The 25,980-nt window shown below is 36.4% G+C and overlaps 2 protein-coding genes across 2 annotated transcripts in view; both read left to right on the top strand.

Moving 5' to 3' along the window:
• Positions 1-25,980, top strand: part of LOC125807103 (tropinone reductase 1) — a 177,143-nt gene that overhangs the window by 76,579 nt on the left and 74,584 nt on the right. The window lies entirely within an intron of this gene.
• LOC125807050 (ubiquitin C-terminal hydrolase 12) lies at positions 1,749-24,830 on the top strand. The gene is made up of 32 exons (XM_049486806.1): positions 1,749-1,859; positions 2,615-2,702; positions 2,843-2,990; positions 3,086-3,243; positions 4,406-4,671; positions 4,824-5,042; positions 5,115-5,223; positions 5,296-5,411; positions 6,234-6,332; positions 7,313-7,422; positions 8,823-8,897; positions 9,079-9,157; positions 9,232-9,378; positions 9,465-9,545; positions 9,623-9,742; positions 14,302-14,424; positions 17,399-17,476; positions 17,583-17,671; positions 17,763-17,871; positions 17,971-18,039; positions 18,126-18,236; positions 20,600-20,655; positions 20,748-20,925; positions 21,076-21,177; positions 21,259-21,330; positions 22,247-22,312; positions 22,573-22,638; positions 22,988-23,074; positions 23,159-23,275; positions 23,402-23,476; positions 23,610-23,693; positions 24,184-24,830. Exons 1-32 carry the CDS (start codon positions 1,830-1,832, stop codon positions 24,223-24,225), a joined length of 3,369 nt encoding a protein of 1,122 aa, XP_049342763.1. The 5' UTR covers positions 1,749-1,829; the 3' UTR covers positions 24,226-24,830.

Below are 25,980 nucleotides of genomic sequence, written 5' to 3'. Positions count from 1 at the left end.
TCACAAAAGAATCATGCCCATTCAAAATTTTGTTCTCTAAAACATGAAATAAAGATAACCATATAAAATGTAAAATATTTGATAGAATTTATTTCAGAAATGTAGAATGTACGAGAAATTTAAATGTAAAATAATTAATCAGCTTCTTTACTCGAAATATCCTTCAATTACGAAAGAACTCTAATTTTTTAACTCATATTTCTTCTTCCATCGTTCTCCACTGGATTGATGTACGCGTGTCAATCAAACACTCAAATTAAGAGTTAGTTGATTCTCTCCGAATTACGTATAATTCTCTTTCTAGTATGCTTCATCCATAAGAACACTAAACTCCCAGTTGAGGCAATGACCAAGTCTAGATGACTGTTTATAAAAAACACAAGTCTCCACAAATCATATTGGAGTCGTCGACACCTAACTAGTGTCGAAAGGTCAAGAAAAATAGTGATCTAATGATAGGACAACAAACGATCGAAGCTAAAAATATATGTAGTTTCAAAATAGACGTATTATGTTGAAATAGTTTCAAATCTGTTACTTCCTCGATTCCTTTTTACTTGTCCAATCTTGTCTTTTTATTTGTCCCTTTTACTTATCATTTTTGACAAATCAAGAAAAAATAATATTTTTTAACCTATTATATCCTCAATTTATTTAGAGAGTTAATATTTTTGAAAAAAAGTAGCACCTTTTTAATGAATAAATTAATTTTGAATTATATCATTAATAGGGATAAAATGGTAAACTCATATATCAATTATTATATACTTAATAAGTGTGTCAAGTAAAAAATAGACAAGTAAATTATGATAGAGGGAGTATAAAATAAGATTGAAAGAGCTGATTAATCAAAAAATATATTCAATATTTAGATCGAGACACGATATCTCAATTATTCAATGTATATTCAAAATCTAACATTTTTTTAAAATTATTTTAATAAAAACGAATAATGCCTTAAGACAACAATTGGGACACTACTTTTAAAAGAACTTTTGGAAACTAAACACTTGTCTAAAAACATAAAAAAAATTAATCACACTTCTTTACTTTATTTATTTATTTATATTTATTCATAACGCCACCTTATTTTTCACGAAAACCACAAAAATTGTGAGTTGTCGGTAACCCCTAAACCGCCGTCAAGTAGACCTATGACGTGCCAGCTTTTCATATGCTGTCTTCTTTTAACTTCCTTTTTTTCACAGACAAGTGACATTAGCAAAGTTTCTATAAACAGCATGATTAACTACTCTCTCCGACAATAATTGTTCACGGTTGACTTGATACGTTTTCTAAAAATACTCTTTCCGTCTGTTTTTAATTGTTACTATGTTACATTTTTCAAAAGTTAATTTTAACTAATTTTCAAAGTTAAATTAAATTATATTAATTCAATATTTCAAAACAAAAAATTTAGATATTCAAAACTTGCATATCAATATAATAAAAAGATACATTTTAATGTAAAATGTTAGTCAAAATTCTCATCGTTTGATTCTACAAAAGGAAATCACGACAATATGTTTTGGACAAGTATTTTTACTACCGTGGACAACTATTGTTGGATATGGAGACAGTATTTCCCCTTCCCCTAATTTACCCTTTTCTTTTCCATTATTTCCAAATGTATCCTTTTCCCCATCGAAAACCCAACCAAACAACACTCAACTTCAGAAACTCATCCTTCTCTCTCCCACCCCACCCCCACATCTGAACTTATTTCTTCATATACCCCGTACCCCCACCCCACCCCACCCCACCCCCTACTCACCTCGCCCACATCGCCGGTGATTAGTTGATCGGACGGTGACTCTTTATCCTCAAACATGACCATGCTGAATCCTCAACCGCTGGATGTGAGTCCTCTCTACATTTCTTCTCTGAATTTTTCATTTTGACAATCGGTATCTGTTTGTGTTTTGTAGGTTTAGTTTTTGTGGAATTCTGGTGTAGTTATACAGATATGGTTTGCATTTGTGATCGGATAGGGTTTTTTATTTGCGGAGAGTTAGGGTTTAGTGATTGAATTGTGTTCATTGTTTTTAAAATTGAGTTTGCGATATCAGGGATGTGAAAAAGGTAGGATTTTTGATTCGTGAGAGGGAGTTAGGGTTTTACTAGTCACTAGATCATGCTTTCGACTTGATTTTATGATGCATGTATTATTGTTCAGGCACATTTGATCTTGTATCCTCCATCAGGTTGCCCGTAGATCATTCAAAGTGCATAAACACTTGCCGCAACACCAATGTTAACAAATAAAAAACAGATGCCCAATCTGAGCTCATCTACCCCAAATAAAGCAAGCAACTTTGCCAGGGACCTACACTTGTAAGCTATGGCGAATTGTCATAGCTTACAAGTATAGGTCCCTGGTAAAGCTGCTTGCTTTATTTGGGGTAGATGAGCTCAGATTGGGCATCTATTTTTTATTTGATTCTATTTGATAATATCGGTGTTGTGGCAAATTTTTCTGCATTTTGAATGATCTACGGGCAACCTGATGGAGGATACAAGAGTATGTGTTGGGTAAATTTGTCTGGGAAGGTTGGGACAGATGAGCTCACACTAATCTCTGAAATCCCTTTTTTTTTTCCTTGGGACAATTCAGCAACAGGAAGACGAGGAGATGCTTGTGCCACATTCTGACTTAGTTGAAGGTCCTCAGCCGTTAGTCGAAGGGCCTCAGCCAATGGAAGGTTGTTCCTCTTTTAGTTGTTACTATTTTAGTCTCTTCTCTGTTTAAGAAGAGTTTAGTTTGGCAATGATTAGTCTTATGTTTGGCTTCGTTCTTGTTATAACATTTTGATGTGATCATATGGTGAATTTACTTTAACAGTGGCAGCTCCTGAGAATGCTACTACTGGGGAGAACCAAGCTGTGGATGAGCCTCAGGCTTCCCGGTTTACCTGGACAATTGACGAATTTTCTCGGTTAATTGTGAAGAAGCTATATTCTGAGCCTTTTGTTGTTGGTAGTTATAAATGGTGAGTGGCATTTGTCACTTACATTGGTGGTTAAATTTTGATATTTTTTTTAGAAATTGGGTTATAATTGTCCTATGGCTGGCATTGGTTTGTAGGAGAGTGCTCATATTTCCAAAAGGAAACAACGTGGAGTGTTTGTCAATGTATTTAGATGTGGCAGATTCACCTACATTGCCATATGGGTGGAACAGATATGCTCAGTTCAGCTTAACAGTTGTAAATCAAATAAACCCCAAATATTCAGTGAAAAAAGGTATTTTCTTGTCATGTATCCGTGCAGCTTAAGATTGAATCCCAATATCGTCTGTATGATTATTTGGAAGTCAGTTTTTATTTTTTCCTTGGTTGCCATTTCATCTGTCTAGGAATATTCTCTGTTTCTCCCTCAGTTGAAGTACACTTATTTGAACTCTCTTTAGGAAAAAAGAAGAAGCAGTGTCTTACCTTTCCCGACATTGACTAATTCTCTGTGTTTCTTTGAGTTTGTAAATTGTATGTCTATTTTAAATTTTCTTTTCAATTGACTTCCCTTTCTTATTGTCATAAAAGCCAACGCCTTTTAATTTTTTTTGAATTGATACGGCCTAGCACTCACAACATAGCACCAACACAAGAAGATATCAAGTCCTTGGAGTGATACAAAAGGTGCCATTTATGTAATAATCTAAGTTACTACTATAAATAACTAACTCTAGGGTTTAGTTTTATTAGTCTAGTCTAGATTTTGATGAATGAGTGTTCTACTTGTTGGTGAGTGATTAAGGAATATCCCTTCTTTCTCTTTAGTGAACCCATTTGGATTTCCCTTGTTATGGTGGATCCATTTATGAGTTCAATCTCTTTTCCCTTGGATTCATTATCCGTGCTTTCTTCTAATTTCTGTTTTCCCCTTGTCTAATTTCTTGTGTTATCCACTTGTTTTATCATGTTTCTTTACTTGTCTAATTTCCCTGTGACCCTGTCCAGCCCGGGACAAACATATGGCGATTATTTACCTATGTATTGCATTTAATGTGGAAATATACTTCATCCTATTGCTTTAGACAAATTTGCAACTTTGTTACTCCAGGCTGCTCTAAATTCCTGAACAAGGCTTCCTACACTATATTAAGCTTGCTGTTAATCGTCTGGAGACTTATCCTGCCACAAAAAAATCATAAAAAGAGAGAAAGAAAGAATGAGGTTTCTTAAACTGAAAATTGCAAGTCAAAAGGTTTTTGAGCTTTTGACATTATCTAAGTAATTTCTTTGGCCTGTGAACTTGTATAGGATTAAGTGATCTACAAGTTTGTTAGGAGATTGTCTTGATTGTGAGATTCGTGACCTGAATGGCCGGGAGCCCGAGATGTCGGTTCAGCACTAACGATATGAGTTTGTTTCATGCTGGCATCGATTTGATTTTTTTTTTGTTGCAGAGACACAGCACCAGTTTAACCAAAGAGAGAGTGATTGGGGCTTCACATCATTCATGCTTCTAAGTGATCTTTATGATCCCAATAAGGGATATCTTGTAAATGATAAAGTTGTTATTGAAGCTGATGTTGCTGTACGGAAGGTCATTGATTACTGGACATATGACTCGAAGAAAGAGACGGGATATGTTGGGCTTAAGAATCAGGGAGCTACTTGTTACATGAACTCTCTCCTTCAAACCTTGTACCATATCCCCTACTTTAGAAAGGTTAGCACATGTTCTAAGTTTTTAGTAAGTATATCTTTGTATTGTCCCCAGACCCCACTTGGTGGGATTTCACTGGGTTTGTTGTTGTTGTTCTTGTATATCTTTTGTATTGATTCTAGAATGTGAGCCATTTTTTGTTTTGGTCCGGCCAGGCTGTGTATCATATGCCAACCACAGAGAATGACATGCCATCAGGGAGCATTCCATTGGCTCTGCAAAGTTTATTTTATAAGCTCCAATATAGTGATACCAGTGTGGCGACAAAAGAATTGACAAAATCTTTTGGATGGGACACTTATGATTCATTCATGCAGCATGATGTGCAAGAACTAAACAGAGTGTTGTGTGAAAAGCTTGAAGACAAGATGAAGGTATGTTTATAAAATGACTAATTGCAAATTCTGAATATCTTATTGGATCTTCTAATGATTGCTTTTGTCCAGGGTACGGTTGTGGAAGGGACAATTCAGAAGTTATTTGAGGGGCACCATATGAATTACATAGAATGTATTAATGTAGACTTCAAATCAACGAGAAAAGAGTCATTTTATGGTACGTATCAGGTTTGCCCCTTGTATCCTGAATGCCTGTTCATGGACTTATTTTTTGTATAAACTTCTGCAGATCTTCAGCTCGATGTTAAAGGCTGCCGCGATGTTTATGCTTCTTTTGACAAATATGTTGAAGTCGAACGTCTAGAAGGCGATAATAAGTACCATGCTGAAGCACATGGTTTGCAGGTTCAGTACTCTATCAATTAGCAATAAATTGATGTGCCTTAGTTGTGGTTGCATGTCCTCAATTTTACCAGTAAAGTATCAAAAAGGAAGATCAGTTATTTTTTTATGGTCCTTGTAGAACTTGAGAAGGATCTATTTTTGATGATAATTTGTAAATGGTCACACAAAACAATGGAATCTAGAAGCTTAGTGTGAATCCAAATAGATCAGACTTTGAGTTTGTTATTCACTAGTGGCTCTCTAAAACATTAAACCATCTATATTCTTGTGAAAATGCAACAAGAAAATAATTGTCTTGATTGAGTAGGCATAATTTGGAGCCTAATCTTGCTTCTGGTTTTTTGTTTCCCATCTTTTTGGGGGCTGAGGGTGTTGGTAGTTCTCTAATGTAAATTAAAAATTTCAAACGGATGAGGGTTAGTGTGCTTAAAACTAAGGGAGACATCTTGTTTGATGAGTTTTATTAGTGGAAGCATCAAGCATCATATTTAGAATTGTATTCTGTGGGGATGGGGCTAGGTTGGTTCTAAGCCATTATACAGAAAACCAAAAGATACATGAAATGCCCTTCCAGCATGTTGAATTTAAAGATACTTGAACTCATAAAGCTAAAGAGTAGAGAATGTCACAAAGGATACAACATTACCATTTTCAAAAAAAAGAAGTCACAAAGCATTTCCTTAAGCCAGCAACTGCCTCCTATTTGTTGCCTTTTTCCTTTCTCTTGTTGTGAATTGTGATTGCTGACCATCTCAAAAAGGAAAAAAAGGAAAAAAAGTTCATCATATTAAAAATGATATTGAGTTGCTGTTTTGATATCAGGATGCAAAAAAGGGTGTACTATTTATTGACTTCCCTCCAGTTCTTCAGCTTCAGTTAAAGAGGTTCGAATATGATTTCATGCGAGATACTATGGTTAAGGTTAGTACTAGTTTCTTCTTTCTCAGCTTGCTTATGATTTGATTTCTAGTATTACGGGTTGTTGCATATTCCCTTTGTAAAACAGCGTTATTTCCTATATTTGGTTCAAGCATTTACCTTTGGCAAAAGAAGTAGATACCTTTTAACACTGCTGGTTCACGTAGCTTTTGGGTTGTTTCATGGATTTTGTTGAGCGAGTGTTGTTCCCTGTTTATGGGTCCAAACATTTATGTTCAACAAAAGAAGTATATTACTTCGATATTCTACTACATTATCCAAAATAATGGGGCAAAGAAAAGGAAGTTGAAAACAATTTAAGAATAGAATAAAAAGGAACTTGAAAATGAACCTGTTAAAAGAACTAGATATAAAGGGAAAAAAAGGTGGGAGAATTATGTTCATGATTTTCTTCAAGCGTGAAACCGGATAGTATTTTCTTTAAGGCGTTATTTGGTAGTTGAAATATTTTCAGTGGAAAGTTTTCTAATTTTTTATTTGTCGAATGTGGGCACAATTTTGTCTTCCATGAAAGGAAAGAAACCATGGAACATGAAAATCTTTCCATATACTTGGATGCCTTAATGAAATCTCACTTACTTCATCAAGAAAACAAAAAAAAGAAACCATAAAACATGATTTATTCTTCATTGCTATTCCTCTTCATCAATTTGATAAACCTTCGTATTGTCTCCTAAAAAATTGTCTTGTTACTGACTATTAACTTTGTTTCCGACCAACAACCATCATGACCCCCAAATCTTCTGTCCCGCTATGATCAGCTGCTGTCAATTTTGTTTGTCCATCTAAAGTTTGAACATCAGAAAATGATTGACTGTAGTTTTATTTGTTAAAGCATTCTATACCATGAAATATTTGGAAATTTAGTTTAGATGTATAGTGTCCTGGTTCAGTTTAAAAAAAAGAGAGAGTGTAGTGTCCTGGTTCCCACTTGTTTGACAATCTTTGATCCTCTGTTGCAGATAAATGACCGCTATGAATTTCCTCTAGAGCTTGACCTTGATAGGGAGAACGGAAAATATTTGTCTCCTGATGCAGATAGGAGTGTACGGAATCTCTATACACTTCATAGGTAAATTTAACTCTCTTTTCTATGTGTGTATGTGCAGATAAACATACTGGCATGCAGTCCCAGATATTGTTTTTCCTTGAACTTCTTTGTCTATTTACCTTAGTATGAAGTGTCTGTCTTTTTCTTTGATAAGCAAAGTTATTATATTCACATTAAATCAAAAGCTAAGTTGGTGCTATGTAAGCTTTTCAATTACATCTCTGAGACACACAGGACGAATCATTGCATCTTCCTGATTAGTCTGCATCCTTCAAAAATTAAGCGAAAATAGAGCATGTTTGTCAAACATCCGTGCTCCAAGCTATACACTGTTCTTACCTCCCTCGAAATATCTCTTTCTTTTTTATTTATTTTTATAACCGAGAGATCTCCAAGGATCAGTGGTGTATGGTTTGAAATTTGGTGCATAATGCGCCCGTCCTCTTACCTTCTCCACTCAAGTACCTGACTTTTGTCTGCAGCAGGATTCAAACCAACAACTTGCGCCTAACCCACAAATAATGCGGTGGGCTCTTGCCTCTAGACAAAGCCTTGGGGGGGGGGGGGGGTCAAAATATCAACTATTTTTTTTCTGTTTATATATGCCACATAATGCATAGGTGAGCAGTGAGCTGTATCCCACGACTTCTTCTTTGCGGATTGTTCACTTTTCATGCTTGAAGCAGTTATTACTTACCTCAACCAGACAATCCCATTACTTGACATAAGCAAGATTTAGAAAACTCACTATGAAGCTGCTGTGTTTTCCCCAACTCTGTATTCTGGCCCAACCCATGTAACATGGAGCAAAGCCGACTTACAAATAAATCCCAGTCCTCGAATACCAACTATGCTTTGCTATGGTTGCTCCATTATCTAGTTGGCTAGGACTATGGTTCGAAGTCTTCGGTGTAACTCAACTATGCTTAATTCGCTAACATCTATTTTTGTGTCTGCTGCTTCTTCTAAATCATTTGTACCACTAAGATCTGTTTGTAGTTGCTAAGATTCTATTTTTTATTTTATTTTAAATCTTATATACCCTCTCCTTTTTTTTTTCCTTAAAAAATGAAGTTGCTTTCATTCTCTTATGCTATATCTGTTAATATTTTACTAGGAATTGGTATGTCACCTTTCTGTGTGCCGTTGGTTAGCATGTGTAGAGCTCAGCAGTTCTGATTACAAATTATATTGTAGAGATTGAAACAATGAATCAATAAACTGTCATTGAATCTGATAAGATTGGCCTTTGAGGGCGTTGTTCATGTTGTGATATTTTGGGACATACGATTATGAGATTCCTTATAAACGAAACTATTTCCTTTTGTTTTTTAGTGGTGTGATAGTTTCAAGCCATTGGCTAACCTAGGTGTGTGGCATTGCCTTTTATCTTTATGTCACCTTGCTTTTCTTAATGGCAGTGTGTTGGTTCATAGTGGCGGTGTGCATGGTGGACATTATTATGCTTTCATCAGGCCAACACTGTCAGATCAATGGTATGGACTCTTTGTAAAACATTTTCTTCGTCGCTGTGTCTATCTACTGAACATTTCCTGTTGGATCACAGAGCAATAGGGAAAAATTCTGCATCATATCGTACTGTCATACAGATAAAGTTAATTAATTGACGATGTAAGTTGAGCTCTGATTGAATGTGATTATTTGGTTCTATGTTAGGTATAAGTTTGATGACGAACGGGTGACAAAAGAAGACAATAAGAGGGCTCTAGAGGAACAATATGGTGGAGAGGAGGAGGTATACGTCTCTAACAGCACATCTAATTTGTGTCGTGCTGTGTCATGCTTTGATTCTTACTTTTGCTTTTACAGTTGCCACAGACAAATCCCGGCTTCAATAACACTCCCTTCAAGTTTACAAAATACTCCAATGCTTACATGCTTGTTTATATACGTGAGAGTGACAAGGATAAAATTATCTGTGATGTTGGTGAGAAGGACATTGCGGAACACTTAAGGGTATGATTGTCAAAAGTTTCCACGCAAGAAATAAATTTTCTGCACCTGTTGTTCAGTTCACCATGTTTTTGTTTTGTTCATTTTAGACAAGGTTGAAGAAAGAACAAGAAGAGAAGGAGGACAAGAGACGATACAAAGCACAGGCCCACCTTTATACAATCATCAAGGTCATTTTCAAATAGTTTAGTTGTCCAATATTAAGTTTCTCTCCTTGAATATGCTGTGTTAATCTACTCGTATGTAGGTTGCACGGGATGAGGATCTTAGAGAACAGATTGGTAAGGAGATATATTTTGATCTTGTTGATCATGACAAAGTTCGTAGCTTTCGAATCCAGAAACAGCTGCCATTTAACCTTTTCAAGGTACTTTTTACTTTCTATAATTGTTGTTGCTTAGTTTGGATCCAAGTAGCACATCCAGTGATAGATCAGAATTTAACCCTTATGTCATTCCCGACTTAAATGTGTAGTTAAAGTAATGATCTTCTCACTTGTTAGCATCAGTAAAAGACTTATGTAGACTCATTTGGAGGAGGGAGTCAGATGAGAGATGAGAATGAGATAGATAGAGAGTAGCAGGTCCTTTTTTAAATGGGATATGCATCAAATAGCAGGAAGAGCTAGTTCTTGTGCGTGGAAGGAGTAGCCGTGGTAAAGCATTAAGCATCAAGTACAGAGTTGATTAGAATTGTTCTGCCCTAGAGAGAGGTATTGTGCTTGACTGCTTTCCAGGTGGTGAGTCTGTTCTCAAATTTGTCTAAAAACTCATTCCATATTTCCAATGCTCTGTTCTTAGAACCCAAAGCTAGACCGAATACTTTGTAGGTAGAGAACCTATCTCACATTCCAGGAACTCAGCAAAAACTTGGGTTTCAGGCCCTACATTCACAGGATACAACCTGTTTTTTTCTCAGTTCATGAAGCTGATACACCTTCAAACAGGATCATAATTATTTGAGGTTTAGCACATTTTCTTTGTTGGCCTCACATAGAACAAGAGTTTCATCAGCATACAGCAAATGGGTGATGACCATGCTGTTTTCTTGTCTGCTTCACTTTGAAACCCCTGATCCAGCCATTAAACATAGCCCTATTCCGTCATATTGTTGACTCCTTCTGTAGCCATGATAAACAAGAAAGGTGACAGGGGATTACCTTTCCTCAATCCCCTATGAGAGGGGAAGAAACCTTCTGGGTTTCCATTCTCAAGAATGGAAAACTTCACATTTCTCAAAAAAAGGATCTAATCTAGTATCCTTTTGGTACTAAAACCAATTCTTAGGATGTTAAGAAGGATATCCCAATTCACAATTTCACATGCTCAAAAGCTTTTTGGATATCTAGTTTACAAGGAATGCCAGGTTGCTCAAATTTAAAAAAGTAACTTAAAAATGCTCCCACGCACAGTTATCGGGTCTTTTCTCTCTCCTACCTTCTGGGAGGGGGATCCACCCTGACCCATCCTCCGGTGATCCTTCCGATCACCGAAAACTCTCTTTTCTTCATTTTTTTTTCTAAAAAAAAAATAACACAAACCTTCTATTTCAATGGAAGATTGTATTTATTTTGAGTTAGGTTTTAAATCTTTTGACATTGAATGACTCAAGGGGGCAGCAGGAGAATGATATGAATGGACTGAAAGAAGCAGAAAAGCTATCATCAGAACTTCTTTCAGTAGACAATATATGATCTGGATCTCTCAAGTTTTGCGGGAAGCTTCGAAACAAAAGGGAACGTAGTTCAGAGATGGTGGAAATCAGAGGATAGGGCATAAATTTTTTGTGCCAGAAATTACAACAAATTTGGTAGGTACATCAGCTTGATCAATGTGAGAGGAAGAAGAAGGTCTGTCATTATTATTCCGGAGCTAATGTTCCACTCAGGCTGGGAGGCTATTGCAGATAAAGTGGGAAGATTCATTGCTGTAAGGAAGGTTGAAGAAAACATAAATTTGCACAGATTGGTTGATAACAACATTCCATATGTAGAGGCTCTCAGAAGCAGTAAATGGGTCAGCAATAAAGAAGCTGAAGTTAATGTGGTGGCACCTTTAATGAAGGGGGGCCTTATCTACATTGATCACAAATCTAACACCCTTGGTAAAGTCCTAAACAGAAGTCTGGGTGGTACGATTAACCAAATGTCCATGCTATCTAATGTTAGGAGATGATCGAACAAGATTTGGAAGATAACACATGGGCTAAACATTTATGAGATGGGAGACGGAAGATTTTTGTTTGATTTTGCAAGTCGAACCACGACATAGTAGGTAATAGTAGGAGATTGGACATGGAATGAGTCCATGCTCCGGCTAGTATGGTGGAACCCGATGGTAGGAACAATAGAAGGAAAAGACAAACCTAACACAATCTAGACCAGGATTGTTGGACTTCCTCTCTATCTCTGGTCGGAAAAAATATTCAAGGTCATCAGAACCCTCAGGGGTTGGCCTGCTGGCAATTGACTTGAGCCTTGGGGTTTGCTCCCTTTCAAGGTCTCAAGTTCGAAACCCACTAGGTGCAAACAATTTCTGAGGGCCATCGGACTGGGTAAAACCTGAATTAACCGTGGTGCACTTGCGGGAAACTCCTTGCCGAGGGCCTGTGCACCCCCGGGATTAGTCGGGGCTCAAAGAGACTCGGACACCCGGTGCAAAATAAAAAATAAATAAAAAATATTCAAGGTCATCAGAGACTCCATTGGGGGCTGGGTCGAGACTGAGGAGGAGACGAAACTCCATAACCACCTCAAATGGGCAAGAATCAGTGTCCGAGGTGATGGGTTTAAAATACCTAAGGAGGTAACCATTGTCAGTGTCGGAATTGCCTTCTCCATGCAACTTTGGACAGAGTCGCCGGCAAGAATCAACATTGAAGAAGACAAAGGTCAAAATTATTACCCTTTGAGTTTTTACACGATGGGTAATGGAGAAAAACCCTGCAGGTGTCGGTTCTGAACCATGTGCTGTCATTGCAAACACGTGAAATTTTAGAAAATTCAAATCTGAACTTGGGCTTGCCTCTTGCTGGTAAAGGTAAAGGTAAAGGCCCAATGCTTTCAACTTAAAAAAACCCAAACTCTATTTCAAAAGAACCCAACCAAAAGATTGTGGTGTCACGTGGGGAGCATGTAAGCATGATTGAAGGCTTACATGAACTCAGGGTATTAGCTTTTAAGTTCCTTAAAGCCTTCGAAGGATGGAAGGCATGGCCGAGACGCGCAACACAACGAACTTGCCGGAGGAGGTGAACAAAGGGGAAAAAATAAACTTGTGTCTAGAGGATGAAGCTGACGAGAGGAAAGAAGTCTGTAATGAAATTCAAACAGAAAGAGTGCACTGGGTGATCCCAAAAACTACTAAAGGAATGCTTAATAGTTGGAAAGGGATTGGAAGAAGAGAATCAGAGGAGGACTGGTGGGAAATGATACCTGCATGTATTTGGTGGACCTTATGGAAGGAAAGAAATGCAAGAGGTTTTGAAGACAAATTCAACAACACACAGAAGATCAAGATGAATTGTCTCAGTTTTCTTTATTTTTGGTGTAAAGAGGATAGAGTGGGGGATATAGAACTTCTTGTTGATTTCATAAGGAAATTGTAAAGCCACTTAGTCTAGTTTTGGGTTTTTGCTGGAATGGTGCCCTCTGGTTGCAAGTGACTGTGCTCTTTATCCTTGATGATGAGTACTTTGTGAATACACAGTTACCTTTTCTCAAATAAAGGAAGGCCAGGTTCCTTGCTATACAGTTTGGAATCCACACACTTCAATCTCTCTGCCACAAGTTTGGAGATAATCTTGTAAACACTGCCTATTAGACTGATAGGCCTGAAATCCTTGAGTTCTTTATTTATTTTTTTTGAGAAAGTTAACATTTTATAGACAAAATACACCAATAGTGTATTTTAGTAGTAGTTACATCTGGAGTTTACAGTAAGCAAAACCAAAGAAATCTATCACCTATATCCCTCTTAAACTATCTAGAAACTGAGTAATATCCTCCCACCTTTTTGGGGAGTACATAGTTACACCAAAAATAAAAGGTTATAAGACAATTCAACTTCAGACTTTGGAAAGGGATACTTTTGTTTTCAAAACATCTTTGGTTCCTTTCCCTCCATATTGTCCACCAGATGCAAACAGGGACAATCTTCCATCTCTCTTTGTGGCCGGACATATTTCCTTCTTATTCCAGCATGTTAGAGCTTCGGAGGTACGCCTTGGCATGGACCAACTGATACCCCTCAAGTTAAAAAACACCTGCCACAGTTTCTCTGTCACTCTAAACTGGATGAAGAGATGGTTTGTTGTCTCTATTTCTCTTTCACAAAAAAAACACCTAGAACATAATTGTCTTCCCCTTTTCATTAGATTGTCCTGAGTTAGTACTGCTTGCCTGGCTACTAACCAGGTGAAACAAGCCACCTTGTGAGGTAGTTTAACTTTCCATATCATCTTCCAAGGCCATGGTAAGAGCATTGCAGCTGGCCTATCAAGGTGTCTGTAAGCTGATTTTACTGTGAATTTCCCATTATTGGCCCTCAACCAGTGTAGATTATCTTCATTAGCCTTGAGTTCTTTTGCTCCATTCTTCTTGGGAATTACCTCTTCCCTTTTATCTTTTTTTCTCTTCCTTATTAGCAGTATGGGTATACACCACTTCCCAGCAAATTTAATCTCGTGTGGTCCTCTTGTTTCTATCATTTAATTCCTTGTTAATAACCTTCTTCAAAAAACAAGGATGTAAATTTGATCTGTGGAATTGAATAACAAAGTTATTTTTGTCAAGGATGACCTTCCTTGTGGTGTATAAAATCAACGAGTTACTAATTTCTATAGCACATATCTTTGGCATGTTTAAGTGTTCTTCCAATTTCTTGGATACTATCACTTTGTGTTTGACCAAACTTTCCGTTGTTGCAGGAGGAGGTTGCAAAAGAATTGGGTATACCAGTTCAATTCCAGCGTTTCTGGATTTGGGCAAAGCGGCAAAATCACACTTACCGGCCCAATCGCCCATTATCTCCGCAGGAGGAACTACAAACAGTGAGTTCTTATATCTTTCTCATTCCCATTGAGTTTTTAGTATTTGTTATGATGTTATTCCCTGTTTTGGGTAATTATACTTGTCATAGTTTCATCACCTGTTTGCATTAATAATGGCTGCTTAATTTCTGAGTAAGTTGGAATTCATTCTTTGCTGTTGAAGGTGGGTTTTCGTTTTCTAATATCAGTGTGCACAATAAGTAGGAGGTAATTTGTTAAGGTCTTGTGTTATGTTCTTTGGAAAAGATTGGTACTTAGAATTAATCAGAGGATGCTCTAATATCAATTCTTAGGTGATGTAACGTTTATCATGATTTTGAACCTTCAAACTTCTTGGAAAATTGTTCTATTGAAAAATGCTTGCTGGTATCATCTTCCAGACTTTTCTGATGGCTTTACCAACTTTCCATCTGCTCCAGCTTCCTATTGCTTCCTTAGATTACTTGGCATGACCCAACTGAGTCCAAAAATAGTGTAAAACATATTCCAAATATCATTTGCAGCTGTACATTGCAAAAAAAAAAAGATGGCTGATTGTCTCTTCAGTTCGATAGCACATATAGCATCTGTTTGCCATCCGGAATTTCCATCACTTGAGATTGTCCTGTGTCAAAGATGCTCCGTGGAGGGATATCCAACTCCTAATCATTCCCTTAAAGCCAAATGTCTTTTACTTTTATCAGTCGGTTCGGCCTTTTCGCTACAAATTCTTCTTTTCAGTTCTCAGATTTTGTTAGCTCCATGAGAATAACCTAGCTGTTTTGTGTGGGGGCCATTTGCACCTTTTTGTAATCCTTATGGACCTGTTAGCATCTTCTTGATGCCTTCAATGAAATTACTTAAAAAAGAAAAGGTTTTTGCCTTGTGGTTGAAGAGAAATAAATCTAGTGTACCAAGAAAAAAACAAACTTGATTGTCATAGTTAATTAGGAGTAATGATTACTGAAATTATGCTTCTTTCTTGGTATCCCTCTCCTCTCTGTAGAGAAGTTAGGGGGGAAGAGTGGGTTAACTGAATCGATTATAAGCAAAGATTTAACACTGGTCATTATATCTCTTTTCATCATAAGAATACGAGTGCGTCTCAGTGAGAACTTCACTACCATTCTCATTGTATTTAAAAGTTATCACAGACGGAGAAATTTCCAGTCCAATATCGGGAAATCAAAATGGAGGAGGATTCGCAAGACAACTTTTTTTTACAGTGGTGGTACCCAGTCCAACACGTTGACTATTCCATCGGTGTGCTACCGTCCACCAGCAGCACAAGTACTGTGTAACTTTGCCAACCAAATTTTAGGCAGATGTCACCTAGTCTTTTGCCTTTGGATTTGAACTCTAGTCTCCAAGGTTGACCACTAGGCCATATTCTTGGGTGCTTTGGCAACATGGTTTTGGATTCAGTCTTCTCGAAATTTCCTAGCAAAACTTCTAAAATGTTTTCCCAAGTCTACCCATCCAACTTAACAATGAAAAAGTTCTACTCATCCAAGTTAAAGTTATTCTTAGTTTAGGTTATACAATTACATTTCCTCTGTGGTGTAACACTCTGTTGTCTTGTCAAACTAATTAATTAATCTCGGAGATATAATTGTTGGTTTCTTAAAATGTTTGCACTAGTTAATGTATAATCATTTTTAGAAAGTTTTGATTGCCAGTAAACGGTTAATCCTTGTCCTATTGATTTGATTGCCTTCCTGCAAATCCAAATCAAATATATGATAATGGACTGTCTTAATAGGCAACATTAGATTACTTTGAATTCTGCTTTTAGGTGGAAAAGCTCTTCCAATTTGTGTTTGGCCATTCAGATATTTATACGTCAGTAGAAAATATAAAGAACTTATAGTATTTTTAATGCCTATTATTATTGTTGTTGTTATTATTATTGGCCTAAAGATGAACTTAATGGAGTAACATGGTTACTAAGGAACTGAGGTTCATATAGCCCAACCCAACTTGCTTGGGACTGAGGCGTAGTTGATGTTGTTGAGGTCTTCCCATTAGCCTAAGCGTTGATGGTCAGAAATACTTGGTAGCTGTATTGGTGGGAGATGTAGGAGTCGGTTAAATAGTCAAGGTGCATACTAGGTTTGCCAAAAACCACCAATAAAAACCTTTGTACATAGGATGCAAAAATACATTTTTGTTTTGTCGAATGATTTATGTTCTGAAGGGGTTTAGAAGTAATCATTCACTTCCCCTGTCTCAAATTGATCAATTTTCGGTTTGGCATCAGATGAATGATTAATATATCCTGTGAAAATAAATATTATGGATTTAGAGATTGAATTTTTTTTTTAATGAACATCAATCAGTAGAATGTTGGAATCAAGTGGGTATAAATGGAGTGAAATGGCTGCAGAGGCTTCTTATAAGTAGACCAAACTTGTTTCGATTGACAGTAGTATTAGTTGCTCTATTTGTTGTATTAATATATATTAAAAGTACAAGGTATTGATAAATATTGACTATATTCTTTATGTAGGTGTACTTATTCTGATCATACAGTGTGTTTTACAATTAAAGTGATGCCTCATTTATATTTTGGTCATCTTGTATACTTGTTCCAGTATGTGAATGATATTTTCAGTTCTGGTGCTTAAAACATTCAAGTTTATCCTGGTACATCACCTTTTTGATATCTTTAATGTTTTAAACTGATGATTTCTAGAAGTTATTCTTGTACTTTGCATGATGTTCTAGTTCATACATTCTCCTCCTATGTTGCGCAGGCTCTCCAAATTTTGGCCCACCCGTATTGGATCCTCCAAAATTGCACTACTTTTGGAGGATCCGACACACAACCAACTGCATTTTTGGAGAGTCAGAGCAACATAGTTTTCTTCTGCCGTACTATGGAAACACTTCTGCTTTATTTACTCCTATTATTCTTTATAATAATTAATTCCTAGCTTGTAACGGTTCTTGAAAGATGTATATTGTTGTCTAAGACAACCATCTGCAAGTGCAGGTTGGTCAGTTGAGGGAAGTTTCTAACAAGACCACCAATGCTGAGTTAAAATTATTTTTGGAAGTGGACTGTGGCCTGGTACCTTCCTCAACTCTCTTATTGATTGCCATGGGTTACTCCCCTTTGTTGACATGTGTTTTTTGGCTTAGATTCTACTTTACCTTTAACTCGTTTAATATTTCAGGATCTCATTCCTGTTCCTCCACCTGACAAAAGTAAAGATGATATACTCCTTTTCTTTAAGCTTTATGATCCTGAGAAAGAAGAGCTCCGGTAAGTTATTTGCTCTTAAAAGAGCTCACATGGGAGATATATTTTTGCGGCAAGGTTAACAACAAGATTTGTTCCCTTTTTGTATTTCCAGTTATGTTGGTAGGCTTTTCGTGAAGAGTACTAGTAAGCCAATTGAGATACTTCCAAAACTTAATGAATTGGCTGGATTTGCTCCTGACCAAGAAATCGAACTTTTTGAGGTGTGCTTTATCTCCTCCTCTCTGTTGTTGATGCACTTATTGTTCTTATTGATGTCATTGATTGATATCACATGAGAATTTGGTCTTTTTTCTTTACAGGAAATAAAGTTTGAACCTTCTGTCATGTGTGAAAGACTAGACAGAAAGGCTTCATTTCGATTTAGCCAGGTTTTTGTCCTTCCTGTTTACCCTGTTCGATTGCTGAAAGCTTCTCTTCTCAGATTTGGATTTGCTTTGCTGACTTTTGATAACAGATTGAAGATGGGGATATTATATGCTTTCAGAAGAAAGCTTCTCCTGAAGTTGAAGAACAAGTCCGATTTCCAGATGTTTCTTCATATATGGAGTATGTCAAAAATCGCCAGGTGAATCCCCATAGAGTTCCAATTTCTGCAAGGTTGTTGGCATCCTTATATATTAGTATAAATATTCTCTGCTCCTATATTTTTAAGGCTTATGGTCCTCTATGGTGGTGCAAGGGAAATATCTTTCGAAACTTCCTTGAGTCTTTGCCTTGACGAGTTACATCATTGTTGTTACTGTATCTGCAACATTTTCTTTCACGTCTCCTTTTCTTGTTTGTGTTGTGCTTGTGCAGACCATACATCTGACTCTTTATTTGTACTAGTTTTGGGTACGTGCGTTGCACGTTTGGCCCCTACTACTATATAAAATTTATATAGACCTAACTCTTGTTGATAATAAGGTAGTACCTATTTTACCGTGTCCTTCGTCCCTCGAATCCATGTAACTCAAGAAATCTGGCAAGAATAGAGTATATTAAATAGCTTTAGAAAAACTCCATTTATAAGTGGGAAGTGTCATTACACGTTTATTTCAAATGTGGAAAACAAAACAAAGAAGAAAATAATATTAATGAGTAATAAAGTACTACAAAATGTAAGCTTTAGAAGATGGAAAGAATGCATGATAATTTAAAAAGATATTCATATGAAAACGTTACTGCAATAATTTATTTACAATTAAAGGCTAATGTAATGAAGTTCAGTATTTTAAGATAAACTTTCTAATATATAATATATTAGTATGAAGTAATATTTCCTTTATATGGAAGGGATAACTTGTTACATGATTATCGTTGAGTTTGAATAATAAATTGACTTGGAGGGAGTAGTATTTACAGCCAACAAAACTAAATTTAAATTTGACCTAGAAATCTAAAAAACTCACTCTTGAAACTTCAAGTATCATCAAATTTTAGTATGTATTTAAAGGGTAAATATGTATTTATTATGAGTGATCTTTACGTTTTTGTACGTGAAATTTTATGGAACTCTCTAAGCATCAACAGTCCTTTAGTTGATCCAATTATGTCCATCTAGCATTCTAACTACTTTATTGTGTTTTAAAGAGCTAATTACTATTTTGTAATTACTCAAATGCATTACAATCTTTCAATGATTTAATTTAAGTGTAAAGAGTAAAAAGGACGTTCAACTTTTGATTGAGATTTTGATAATTCAATTTTTTTAGCATTAAAGGTTCTTACTTAGAATAGTATAGATATGATTCGGAACCCCTTGCTAGCGAAAGCAAAGGGTTTGCCTTCTGGGTCGAGCTCGTCACACCGGGCTTGCCTAGTACGGGTTACCTCTTCTGTGTGGTTTGCCAACTATTGCATAGGAGTGGGGGTTTTACCCTGTGCGCACCCAAAGGGTAGCGGCTACGGGTTCCCCTTGTCATAAAAAAAGTCACAACCCTTTGAAAAACTCGCAACCCTTTGGAAAAGTCACCATCCGTAAAAAAAGTCTCAACTCTATGGAAAAATCACAATCCTTCTAAGAAGTCACCACCCTTCGTGTGAAAAGGTGTCTGCTTTTAATATAACACATAAATAAAAATATAAAATATAGAAGATATACTAAATTGGGTTACCAACCATTTTATGGTTTATAAAAAACTTACTATCTATAAGTATTAAGATAGACAATATTAAATTTACGACTACAAATCACACTTGAGTTTTATAAGAAGTGTAGAAAATTTAGAAATTCGTAGTTCAAAAAATGAGAGAAAACCACTCTATTTATAGCCAACAAAGGGTAGTATGGTCAGGTGCGTATTGGGCCTTATCGGAAAAGTCAAAACCTCACAACCCTTCTGTAAAGATATGACACCTGGGCCTAACTCAGCCCCAGAAGCTAGCTTATGAGGGGAGGTTTGTCCAAGTCCATCTAAGGAAACCAATTTCCTATCCCTCTAACGAAGTGGGACTTCTTAACACCCCTTTGCACGTCCAGACCTTAACTGGAGTGTCAACACTTCTAAATGGGGGCCCAACATTGGCAAACAACAACTTGGGATGGACCTGGCTCATAAAGACATGACACCTGAGCCTAACTCGACCCCAAAAACTAGCTTATGACGGGAGATTTGTCCAAGTCCACATAAGGAGATCAATTTCCTATGCCTCTACCGATGTGGGACTTCTTAACACCTTCAATGTGGAAAGGTGCCTCCTTTAGAAGATATACTAAAATGAGTGTTTTTAATTAGGGGTATTATAGTAATTTAACATTCAAGTTAGGAAGTTCATGTTTTAAAGGTTGTATAGATAGATTGGTAGATATAAATAGATAGATAGATAGATAGATAGATGATGATATGATGTATGGTGTATGATATGATATATGATGATGATATGATGATGATGATGATATGATTTTCTCCCATTTTGATTCCTCATATATGAGTTTATTATTTACAGATTGTCCACTTCAGAGCACTGGAAAAACCGAAGGAAGATGATTTCTGTCTGGAGTTGTGAGTTTATTTGGTACCTCTATCCTACACTTTAGTGCAGAGCATTTGCTTCTGATACATCTGTGACCATCTTTTTGTTGGTAATATTACAGAGCAAAAGGTGATACATATGATGAAGTAGTGGAGAGAGTGGCGCAGAGGCTTGGTGTGGATGATTCCTCCAAAATTAGGCTTACTCCTCACAACTGCTACTCACAGCAACCCAAGCCCAACCCCATCAAATATCGGTCTGTGGATCATTTGGTAGACATGCTTATCCATTACAATCAGGTTTGTTAACATGAGTTGACTTTATCTTGGAAGCACATGGTGACTTTTAATGCTTACTCATCAAAACAATGGCATATTACTTTGGTTGGATGTGATGTGTCTGGACTAACCATGTCTCAACTTTTTTCATTATTTTTTTGGTGGTGATAGATCTCCGATATTCTGTATTATGAAGTTCTGGACATACCTCTGCCAGAATTACAATGTCTAAAGACGCTCAAAGTTGCCTTCCATCATTCTACGAAGGATGAGGTTTCTCTAAAATGGCAAAAAACATTTTTATCCCATCAAACTATTACCTTTCCTGATTACATTTGTTTTCATCGCTTTCAGATTGAAATTCTGAATGTAAGATTACCTAAGCAGAGTACCGTGGGGGATGTTCTTAATGAAATTAAATCAAAGGTATGGATACGTGTTTATAAACTTTAATTGTGGTATTGAGTCTCTGAAAATGATGAAAGCAATTTCCACACCCCTCAGTAAAAAATAAGCAGTTTCCTCGTGGTAGATTTCTGATGTCTTGATGGTTATATGTTTTTAGTTGATTTATGCATTATTACTGTAAATGTTGTTTGATGGATTCAGGTTCTGTGGATAACATATAGGGAAAGGGTACAATCTAGTCTAACTTGTATTATTTACCCTAATAATTGAAGAGTTGGGATCTACATTTGTTGCCTACACTGCGCCAGCGTGTGCTTTTCTGCTACTTTGGATAATATCTTTTGTTAATATTGACTAGTTAATAACTAAGATTCCAATTCCAGTAGTTTAGTCAATTACTATGCATAGAAGATTTCTGTGATGATTATCACAAATTAGATATTCATATTTTGCTTCTCAAGTGTCACATTGGCGTCTTTTGAAAATAAAATTTAGAGATTTGGAAATAACATGAGAAGTACAAGTTAGCTAAATTTGTGTTTCAATTTATCTTAACATACTTGATTTAGTTGATTATACAAAAAATCACTTGTTGATATCGGGAGTTGGCAATCTTTTTGTGATATTTTTTGACTTCAAAAGTGGCTATCTTCCTTCTTTTTTTCAGCAAGGAGAGTAGTACTCTCTTTCCTATAAGATTATCTTGTTTAAAACCATTAATGAAGGATGACAAATGTGCACCCTAATGTATGTCTCTTGTTGGTGTATATATTATGAAGAAAATCATTTTACATGCATTTTTTAAGGACATGTAAGATTTAGATCTGTCATGTATATTCTGGACCAATGTTATTTCTCTAATGTTTTCTGTTCAATGGTGGCTTCCATTTATGGTATGAGAATATAACTACTGGCATATGGTGTGCTGCAACAGGTAGAGTTGTCCCATCCAAATGCAGAGCTCAGATTACTCGAGGTCTTCTATCACAAGATTTATAAGGTGAGGAGTCCTAATATAAGTTTAATACTTTTGTCCTTTATTTGAATCTGTAAATATGGCTTCTAGCACAGGCTATGTGATCTTGACTAATGCAATCGTTACCTTTCTCAAAAAATACTTTTCTCCTTTATTAGATTTGTGCTGACATTTTAGTTTGATCGTTAAATGACCTTTCAAGACTTCTTCTGTTAGCTTAGGTGTTCTTTTTGTCTGTCTGTATCTGATCCACCACCCTTTCCTTTACCATTTCTAATCTGCAGATCTTTCCGCTCAGTGAAAAGATTGAGAATATAAATGACCAATATTGGACATTGCGGGCAGAGGAAGTAAGTTTTCTAGGTGTTGTATGGCTGATTTCTTCTTTTTCTTCTTCTTCTTTTGATCCTTTTTACTTTTCTAAAAAAATTGTTTCTGAGGTTTTGAAGTTTAAGCAGAGATTTGGATACATATTCCCTTCCTTCCCCACCCTCTTTCAAAAAGGAGAATCTAGGATCTGAGCTTTAATTTGATTGCTATGCTTTGCTGTGTCAGCTTTATTTGTTAAAGGTGTCTTCTGTTCCACTGACCCCTCTGCTTTAGATTATCGATTAAAAATTAATAATGATATTCTGTGGTATATGTTGTTCCACTGACCTATTTGTAATACTCTGTTTATTTTTTTTTATTTTTTTGTAGATACCAGAAGAGGAAAAAAACCTTGGTCCCCATGATCGTCTAATTCATGTTTACCATTTCACAAAAGAGACTCCACAAAATCAAATGGTAATACAAATAGGCTTGATTGACTGTTGCTGATATACTGCTGCATCTGACGTTAAAATTAGTAATTGGATTGGTTTTCAACAGCAAGTGCAGAATTTTGGAGAACCTTTCTTTCTGGTCATCCGTGAAGGTGAAACTTTAGCGGAAATTAAAGTGCGCATTCAAAAGAAATTGCAGGTCTCGGATGAGGAGTTCTCTAAGGTACAGTGCTTTAGCACAAGCCTTTGCAGCAACTGGAATATTCTTGCATACTTTTAGCATTATGGTTTAGTTTTTAAAGGCCTATGATTGACTGATGGGTTGACTCTGTAATTTTTTGATGGCTAGTGGAAGTTTGCATTTTTATCATTGGGGCGCCCAGAATACCTTCAGGACTCAGATATTGTATCCAACCGTTTTCAGGTTAGTGTATCCCCCCCTCCCCCCCTCCCCGAAGGTCCGCGTGAACTTCCTTTTATGTTTGTGTGTCAGCTATAATTGCGTCTTCTTTTTTCTAAATTCTGCCCAAGCTGAAGATGCTTGTATCCTGTTGCAGAGGAGAGATGTTTATGGTGCTTGGGAGCAGTACCTTGGATTGGAGCATGCAGATAATACATCTAAGAGGCCATATATTAATCAGGTAGACTCTCTTAGATCTTACTAGAACCCTTTTAGTTATCAGTTAAAACATACAAGTGGTTCTATTTAGTTATCAGTTAAAACATACAAGTGATTCTATCGTAGTATCTTAATTTGCCTCCTCCTAAAAGCTGTTAAATTTATGATATTTTATCTAGTGGAACCTGCTTTTTAATGTTTGAGCTTTCAGGGTCAGGTTTGTAGATTGCTAATTAAAAAGAAAAAATAATTTCTCTAATAGTTGCGCATATGGTTTAATTTCTATGGACCTTCTCTTTTGGGTGTGTGATCAGATATTGAGATGTAATCTATGTTTCCATTTTGCTCGACGACAATCACTGACTAGTTACATAGTCTAATAGTTGCAGAATTATTTGACATCGTTTCTCCACTGGACCCTACACTCTGAGCTGCTTATTGCTTGATAATTTTGGTCATTATATGTTAAAAAAAACCTCTATTATGCTTTAATAATTACTCTGACATTGCAGAACCGTCACACATTTGAAAAGCCAGTCAAGATATACAACTGAAAGAGGTTTGTGATATTCCAGCTGGGCTTTGGTTGTAGTGTTCACTCCTCACGAGCTTAGAAGGGAGGCATGTAAAAGAGTTTGTAGCTATGACATGATGATAAGTAGAAGGCAGAGAGGGGATTAGCATGAAAATTGTTTTCATATAGGGGATTTCACCACCTTTGCTTCCTCCTGGTGATTTGGTCAGATTTTGCAGGCTATATGTTTTCCCTTCGATTTCGTTTGGGGAGGGAGATTTGTTTCTCTTTAGTTTAGTTAGGATGCGCTGCAGTTTCTGCCCTCGCCTTCAGCTATTACACTGCTGAGGGTTGGTTCATTTTGATGTTGTCTTCTGCATAATTTATTCTGCATATAAGATTTTGGTTGAAGGGAATGTATAGTTGATATAGTTGTTGGGTGCCTTCTGGGCATGTATTATCTGTTACTTCTTTACCAGTTTCCCATTCCTCTTTTTGTTGTATTTAATGCCATACGAGTGGGGAATGGATCTGTATAAGTTTTCTCTATAGCATTGGTATATGTTTTCTATGCTTCATTTCTGTCTTTGTTGTTTTTACTGTTGGTTTAGTTTGGCAGAAATGACAAAAACCTCCTTCAGTTGAGCATATGAATGATTTATTTTTTGGCATGGAACCATTTTTCTTTTTATTTTTCAATCTACTGTGGCCACAGTAACCTCTACAAAGATCTAGAATACAATACATTTTTCGAGCAGGCAAAAGGCCAGACAAAAATGACACAGGTGTTCACTGCATTGGGGACGACTCAATGCGATGCTACATGCACTCATGTGTATGGATTGGGTAGCTTGAAGGATATAATAAGTGGATTTGTCTTGAGATATAAAGGGATGTGGTACGATGTAGGAGATCCTTCTATTCTTACCCAGAGGTCTTGGGTTGTGATACGTGGGTACGGTAGAGAGTTTGACAACCTATCTTGCCTATAGTTTTATGGTTTGAGTAGGTGTGCCTATAGTTTTATGATTAAGAGTAGGGGTTCCGGTCACCTTAAATGGGCTTGATGGACGCAATTTGAATTTGTCGTGGCTGGATGTGAAGTGAGGTCATCTATCCAGGGATGAAGCTAAGTGGGGGTTTTTGGGTTCGAGTGAATTTAGTAGTTTTTTTCTGTCGATTTAAATATATAAATCTATAATAACTTGTAAATTCCCTACCAAAATTAATTGATGACTCAATGGCAAGGAAGGACAGTGGAAGCTTTCTATACAAGAGTTGTGGGTTTGAACTTCACACTAACCCAAGTTTTTTTTTTTTTTTTTTTGCATGTCTTGCAATATTTTCCTCTTCTATCCTAAACTCATAATCTAAGCTCCACTTTCAGAATTTAAAGCTCAAACTCTTAATCTTGGCTACGCTTCTAGTAATCTATTTGACCCAAAGTTAGGTGTCCTTGTGCAATGCAAAAGATCAATTTTATAAGATACATATATGTTCACTAAACTTTACATGCTTGTATCTACATAATGCAGCAAATGATCCCTATTCACAAAATATGTTAATCACAAGTATATTGTATAACAGATAATTAATATATCTCCGATATATAGTCTATCGAAATAGCTAATAATTGAACAAAATTGAAATGATAAAAAACATAAAAAGAATGACCACATGATTGTAAGCCCCGTTCAGTTAGTCTAGGTTTTAACTAGACCACGTGAATAACTGTTTTATTGGCCAATTGGGCTTCTGGGCTGGAATCATAGCTCCACCTCGTCTCAGCCCAATC

This window comes from Solanum verrucosum, unplaced genomic scaffold, assembly GCF_900185275.1.
Source record: "Solanum verrucosum unplaced genomic scaffold, falcon-dt-bn FXZP01000196.1, whole genome shotgun sequence".
NCBI lineage: Eukaryota > Viridiplantae > Streptophyta > Magnoliopsida > Solanales > Solanaceae > Solanum > Solanum verrucosum.
Note: the sequence above shows the minus strand (reverse complement) of the source record. Positions and strands in the feature narration are given on the sequence as shown.